We start from the raw sequence: 6,993 nt of genomic DNA on the forward strand, positions 1-6,993 counted from the left end.
CAGTCGAAACCATAGTGCTGCTCCATAGATTCCGACCTACCCTGTTAAATATTTTCCCTAGCTATGTTTCCCCGGCCAAAGGCCACCCTTCCTTCTATACCCTTCCTTCAGAGGCCTCTTCGTCTTCTTCCACCGAACGCACTTCAGGGCTTCGGGAGAGACACTAGCTCTCTTTTACAGGCTTAAGGAAGGTGACTGCACCTAGGGGACTAGAACATTTGTTATGGAAATATCTCTGAGAATAATATGTGATATATTGAGCCACAATATGGTTTCCGACAGTGCCATGGTACCCTCAAAACAGTTTTACAGAGAAATAGTAAAAGTAATAAAAGTCATAAAACCCTTAAAACAGTTTCAAAGAGAACAGAGAAATAAAAAGTGCCAGATAAAATTAATAAAATGCTTTGGTAAAAAGATAGGTTTTAAGCTGCCTTTTGAAGGTGTCTAGCGTGTTTGCTTCCCTAATATTAACGGGTAATGTGTTCCATAATTTTGGGGCGTAGTTGACAAAGGCTGCATCTCCAATCTTCTTATGACTGCTTCTGGTGACCTGTAACAGACCTGTATCTGATGATCGCAGTGTTCTAGCTGGTGTGTAGTTAGTAAGAGAGTTAGCAATGTAGCTAGGTCCTTGTCCATTTAGAGCTTTGTATGTGAGGAGGAGGACCTTAAAGTCAATTCTAAAGGTAACAGGAAGCCAGTGTAAAGTAGCTAGGACAGGACTAATGTGTTCTCTCCTTTTAGTTTTGGTTAATAGTCTAGCTGCAGAATTTTGAATGAGCTGGAGTCTTACAGTTGTTTTCTTGGGAAGACCAGTAAAAAGTGAATTACAGTAGTCTAGCCGGCTCGATATGAAAGCATGAATAAGCTTCTCGGCATCATTTTGGTTTAAGAATGATCGTACCTTTGCTATGTTCCTGAGGTGAAAGAAAGCTGTTTTGGTGACTTTGTTAATGTGGGAGTTGAAATTCAAATCTGTGTGTGTGTGTGTGTGTGTGTGTGTGTGTGTGTGTGTGTGTGTGTGTGTGTCTGTGTGTGTGTGTGGGTGTCTCTGTCTTTGTGTGTGTGTGTCTATGTGTGTGTGTCTATGTGTGTCTGTGTTTGGGTGTGTGTTAGGGTGAAAGATAGTTACAGGACGTGCCAATGTCCATTCTTCCCAGGCTTGTTTTGTCGATTGCTGTTTGTCTAATTAACACATGCTACTCTTGTCAACAGTAAACGTACTTAATGATCTCTTTGGGGATGCTGCAGCCCAGTCCAAAGGGGGTGAACATGAAGGGGTTAATCTCATCTGCATGTGCTGTGTGGGGTGACTGAATGGCCTACAGCTTTGTGCTGCCTGGCGGCCTTCTCAAATTAGATTAGCTGTAATTAACAAGTAGTTGGAGGTGTGTTGAATTGCAAATATGTAGGGGTATCTTCTGTAAGACTCAGCTTTTTTTCTTTGTGTCTGTGTGGTGTGTTTGTGTGGGTGGGTGGGTGTGTGTGTGTGTGTGTGTGTGTGTGTGTGTGTGTGTGTGTGTGTGTGTGTGTGTGTGTGCGTGTGCAGTGTGTGTGTGTGGGTGGGTGGGTGGGTGGGTGGGTGGGTGGGTGTGTGTGTGTGTGTGTGTGTGTGTGTGTGTGTGTGCGCGTGCACGTGTGCAGTGTGTGTGTGTGTGTGTGTGTGTGTGTGTGTGTTTGTGTGTTCTTGAGTGTGCTTTACTATTGCATGCATGTGTGGTAATGATAGCATGTGTGTGTGTGGATGTTCATGTGTATGGCTATGTGGGCACTTGTGTAACCTTGTGTGGTTTGCTAATGACTTGTTTGTGTTTTCAGTTAGTTTTTTTTCTGTAGTACTGGGTGTGCCTCTGTGGATATGTGTGTGACAGGAAGTGACGTGATGTGTGTGTTTGTGCTCCAGGCTAACACAGGTTCGTACACGCAGACGGGGCGCCACTCTGTGTCTGTAGAGATGCAGATGCAACGACAGCGACAGGACGACAGCAGAGACACTTTTCAACAAACCCAAAGACAGTACAACTCTCTGCCACGGTAAGAAGCTCTCTCTTTCTCTCTCTCTCTCTCTCTGTACTTTTACTCACTCTCGCCCTGTTTGGCATTTTCCTGAGAAACTCTTCTCTTCAAAATGTTCTTTTGCAGACCTAGATTTGAACCAGTTCACCACTACCCCTGTCCAGTGCCTATAAAAGCACCAGCGTGGCAGTCTCATGCCTGATGACCATTTTGTGCGGACCAGTTATAGTAATTCCATTAGCCTGTAATGGCCCTCACCCTCTCCCTCTCTCTGTTAAAGGAGTGTGTGGGGCCACAGAGAAACAGTGACTTACTGTGTCCCAATACCCACGGGGCGTGGGGAGAATGCCCCCTTCTAAAAGCCAATAAAGGTTTGCTACAGAGACGTGTTTTCCAAAGGAAGTTTATCTTGGCAACCCCTGCCATTCCCCCGAGTTGGGCTTTGGAGGGGTATCTGGCTTTCTCGCCATCTCTCCTTTCCCTCCACCACATTTTTTTCTTTGCATATTTTTTGTAAATGTCAACACAGCAGCCAGGGATTGTTGGTCTGGGAGTGTTTTTTTTCTCTCCTTAAGGCCGTCTCTGATATCCTTGTCTCTATTTCGAGGCTGTCAGGTTGATGGTTCTCTGTCAGATACGTGGTCTGTGAGCAGGCCTTAGCTCCTATTGCAAATCAGGTAACCCACCCATGCTGTCAGTTCACTCCGTCTGTCTGTCTGTCTGTCCGTCTGTCTGTCTGTCTGTCTGTCTGCCTGTCTGTCTGTCTGTCTGTCTGTCTGTCTCGTTTTCTCTTTCTGTCTCTACCTTTCTATGCTACTCTCTTCAAACTTTCATTATTCACTTGCATTCATAAATCACAAAGTCCTGTGCTTGAGTGAGGCTCAGCCTGATAAAGTTTGACACCATGTTTGAGGGAATTTATTGCCCTTGCTTTGGGACATGTATTTTCCTTGCAGCGATTTTCCAGTCTGAAGCCAAGCCAGGTTCAGCATGCCGAGCTGAACACTTATGACATGGAAAGACCCGCTGTATAAATGGGTCCTGCTGCAGTTGTTTTCCAAAGTATCAAATTATGTTCTTTAGGTAATTACCAAAGGAATTTATAGCCAGAATGCAGCCGAGTATATGTTTGTGTGTGGTCTGACATTGTAGAGTGCCTGTTTTTATTGGCCACATGATGGGTGTACCGTAGAAATACACAATTTCCAAATGAGTCTGCAAGGGGAAAAGACAAATGACAGGTCAGTGAAGGCCTCTTGGCCACCAGTCCTCATTGAAAGCAGGTTCTTATAGATGTGCTCTTACATCTCACTGGATCAATACAGATGTGTCATCCACTGCTCATCTGCCTGATACAGAATCAATGAGTGCACTACATGCCCACGGTCTCCTCCCTGCCCTTTGAACCCCCCTCCTCTCATCAGACAGGGGGCCTCATCACGGACGCACGTCTGATTTGAGGAGATGGTGGTTCAGACGGGCTGGTTCCCATGGGAACTTAGTGGTACACAGCCAATCCCCCTCCTGATATGCATTCCATCCAATAATCTCATACCATGCTCTCTATCCACGGGGTCAGAGGTTGGTGTGAGACGACCTTTGACCCAAGACAGGATCAACGTCAAAAGCAAAGACTAGGCAATGGCTCCTTAATTAGGCATCAATACATGTTGTGCATTCTGTCATGATGGAGCATGGATGACCCAGTATTGTAGAAAGACTTGTCTAACTGATGCATCAGAAGGCTTTTTTATTGAGCCCACTTGAAGCATATCGACGTCGTAGTGTTCAGATGTGCAGGACCAGTTCATTTGGAATGAACAAATATGCTGAAGGATTGGGTTTTACTTTGGGTAAGACAGGGGAATGTGTGTGTGTGAGAGAGAGAGAGAGAGAGAGAGGACATATCTAGATGATAAGTGTCCACAGGGATTAGCTCTAATAGAAGTCATGAAAAACTGACTGCAGGTTTGACCAGCAGTTTGCTGTATGCATAAATGAATGCAAGCACACTCACACTCACACTCACACTCACACTCACACACACACACACACACACACACACACACACACACACAGAAACACACAGAAACACAGAAACACACACACACAGACACACACACACACACACACACACACAAAGAAAAACACAACAACATGGGGTCTCCTGCGTTTAAACAAAACAATTTAGAGACCTCCATAGAAAGAAAACAGTGGTCCGGGTTAGGTAAATTGTATGTTTACCAAAACCAGCTCTTTGCTAAGCAAAGCATTCAGTACCCTCTTTCTTTTTTTAAAGTTGATGTATGTCTGAATCTGTGTGTTTGTGTTGGTGTCCTTTGATTAACCTTGATGTACACCAGCTGCACAGGAACAGAAACAGAGACCCAGTTGATCATGCTCGCCCCTGCAGCCCACCATCTTGGCTCTGTGTGTTATGATCTGTCATTCTAAATTGAATCTCCATTTGGCATTGGCCATGATGTCATGCCTTCAGTTACCTCTTCCCAACCAAAAACTGTGCACTAGCCCTTTCCCAAACAGGGAGTAGATTGTAAGATGAAGATGCATAGACCCATTTATCACCCAGATTCCTTTCTTCCATTAAGAAGGCAAAGCCCACAGCTCAAACCCATTCTAGTGGATATAGAACTAGAGGGAAGAGACTGGTTTACCACAGAAGAGACATGAGTGGGGAGTGCAGTAGAGTGATGCTAACTAACTACATGACGAACTAAACCTCCAGGACCAACGGGCACCATTTTGTTTTAGGATGTGTTTAAGGCGGTTTAGGTGTCCAGCCAATGAGGTAGTGATGCAGCCAATGACCCTGTTACCCATACATACATTCACTCAAAAGCTGAATACATCGAAACGACTCGTTTATACCACATTGATATGAGCTCCTTTTGCTCATAACAGATTTAAATGTAACTCTGAAAAATGGAAGGATTTGTTTCCTGATGTCACTTTTTTATGCAAGTCAGTTCAGAGGAAAAGCCTGCCTGCCAAAAGGCTGTTGTGATGTGGGTGCCATCATGGTGTGCAGGGCCACTCCAGTGCGCTTAGCCATTAACTGGAGAGACTCAACCATCCAGAATAGAGCCAGGTCCCACGTGGCAGTGGGGGAGGAGGGGTGCTCGTGGGTTTGCGTGCCAGACTGTGTGTGTGTGTGTGTGTGTGTGTGTGTGTGTGTGTGTGTGTGTGTGTGTGTGTGTGTGTGTGTGTGTGTGTGTGTGTGTGTGTGTGTGTGTGTGTGTGCGCGTGCGCGTGTGTGTGTGAGCGTGCGAGCGTGCGTGAGCGAGCGTGAGTGTGCGTGTGTGTGTGACAGTGAGCGTGTTGCTCCTTCAGTGTCTTGTCACAGTGTGAACTCTGAACCCCTTTTAAGCATGTGACACCATTGGAGTGTGAATGGATCTTCTCTCTCCAATGCTAAAATGCCTGGCATCCATGCTGCTTCTCCACTCGCACACACATCTAATGGAGGATAATAACAGTGGCTGTGCTGCCCAAGCGAATGGATTCGGGGGATGGGTGTGGGGTGGGTGGGGGTGGGGTAGCTTTTAGCGGCTGCACTGAGGGGGAAAAAGGGGTGTTGCGCCGGTTTTGTCCATCAGTCAGTCAGAAGACCGTCGGGTAGAGATGTGCCCATCAAGGCAGACGTCAACATGCGGCAGCATTAACTGTGAAATGACACTCAGCTGGGGATTGGTTTGGCCTGATGTTCTGCTGCTCTCTGATGATGTATGGTGCATTTTTACGGTCTGTATTAAAACAGGGTTGTTTTTTTGTGGGTTATGAACTGTCCACTCGCCCTGAAGGTAGGATTCCATATTAATGTTAAAAGTGAAGTTTGTTGAGAGTGAAATGTTACATCTTCTCATTGTGTCTACCTCCAGGCATCCTCGTAAGAATCCCAGCTCCGTCTCTCAGGACTCGTGGGATCGCGCCTACCCTCCAGGAGAGGGCTTCCAGACGGCCAAGGAGAACCCGCGCTACTCTAGCTACCAGGGCTCTCGCAACGGCTACCTGGGCTCGTCCTCGGGAGGCTTCAACGCACGCGTCCTTCTGGAGACACAGGAGCTCCTGCGGCAGGAGCAGCGGCGCAAGGAGCAGGAAGCCAAGGCCAAGCTAGAGAGTGGCCCCAGCTCCAGCACCTCCAGCAGCTACGGAGAGCCCCAGGGGGATCCCTCACACCCCCACTCTCCCTCCCGAGCCTCCACCCCCACCAAAGGGCCCTACCGGCAGGATGTGCCACCCTCCCCCTCTCAACTGGTTCGACTCAACAGGCTCCAGTCTGTGCAGGAGAATGCACGGCCATTTTACTCATGAGGAGAGAAAGGGAGCACAGGAGGAGAGGGACCAGGAGGAGAGGGGCCAGGAGGAGAGGACTTGAGGAACCGCAGCAATAATGACATTTAGAATGATAACAAACATGTGAAGCCAGCTAGCTTCGAAAATGATGACAAAACAATCAGAAACTATTTTTGTTTTGTTTTGGTCTGGTTGTGATTAATTCTGCATCTACCATTTGTCTGTGAATTTGTCATTTTGTTTTGGGGGACGTTTTTGCTTTGTCCAACCATGGTTTAAACTTGGGTCCATCAGCTCTTCCTCCAGGATCAGTGCCTTGATATGTATGACTGTGTGCATTTGGGTGTGAAGAGGCCACATGGCTTTAGCATGTGCGGAATAGAGAAAGCTGCAGTTGTTAACCCTGATAATCAGGATGATCTAGATTTGCAGTTGTACGGACGTGTGGAGACCTTTCCTGTTGGGACACCATTACTCTGCAGTGGCTTTTCCATTCAAAGTGGTGGGAGCTCGGGGGAGAGTGAAGGTACTGTTCTGTGGTTTATTGTACATGCGGTATATAAGAGTGATGAGTTACGTGCTCAGTATATGTTTCTGCACCTGTAAACTGTACCACAACAAAATACAGGCCAGATATAATCACAATAACCATTGACGTGT

The 6,993-nt window shown here is 46.7% G+C and overlaps 1 protein-coding gene across 1 annotated transcript in view; it reads left to right on the plus strand.

Moving 5' to 3' along the window:
• The window catches only part of pard3aa (par-3 family cell polarity regulator alpha, a), a 349,907-nt gene extending 343,241 nt beyond the window's left edge, over positions 1-6,666 (plus strand). The window contains exons 24-25 of the mRNA XM_080855535.1: positions 1,916-2,037; positions 5,919-6,666. Of these exons, the coding sequence (XP_080711661.1) occupies positions 1,916-2,037; positions 5,919-6,351 (555 nt within the window). The 3' untranslated portion in view covers positions 6,352-6,666. The remainder of the gene's footprint in view (positions 1-1,915; positions 2,038-5,918) is intronic.
• Positions 6,667-6,993: the final 327 nt, after the last annotated feature.

The sequence above is a fragment of the Sprattus sprattus genome (assembly GCF_963457725.1).
Source record: "Sprattus sprattus genome assembly, chromosome: 17".
Taxonomy (NCBI): Eukaryota; Metazoa; Chordata; class Actinopteri; order Clupeiformes; family Clupeidae; genus Sprattus; species Sprattus sprattus.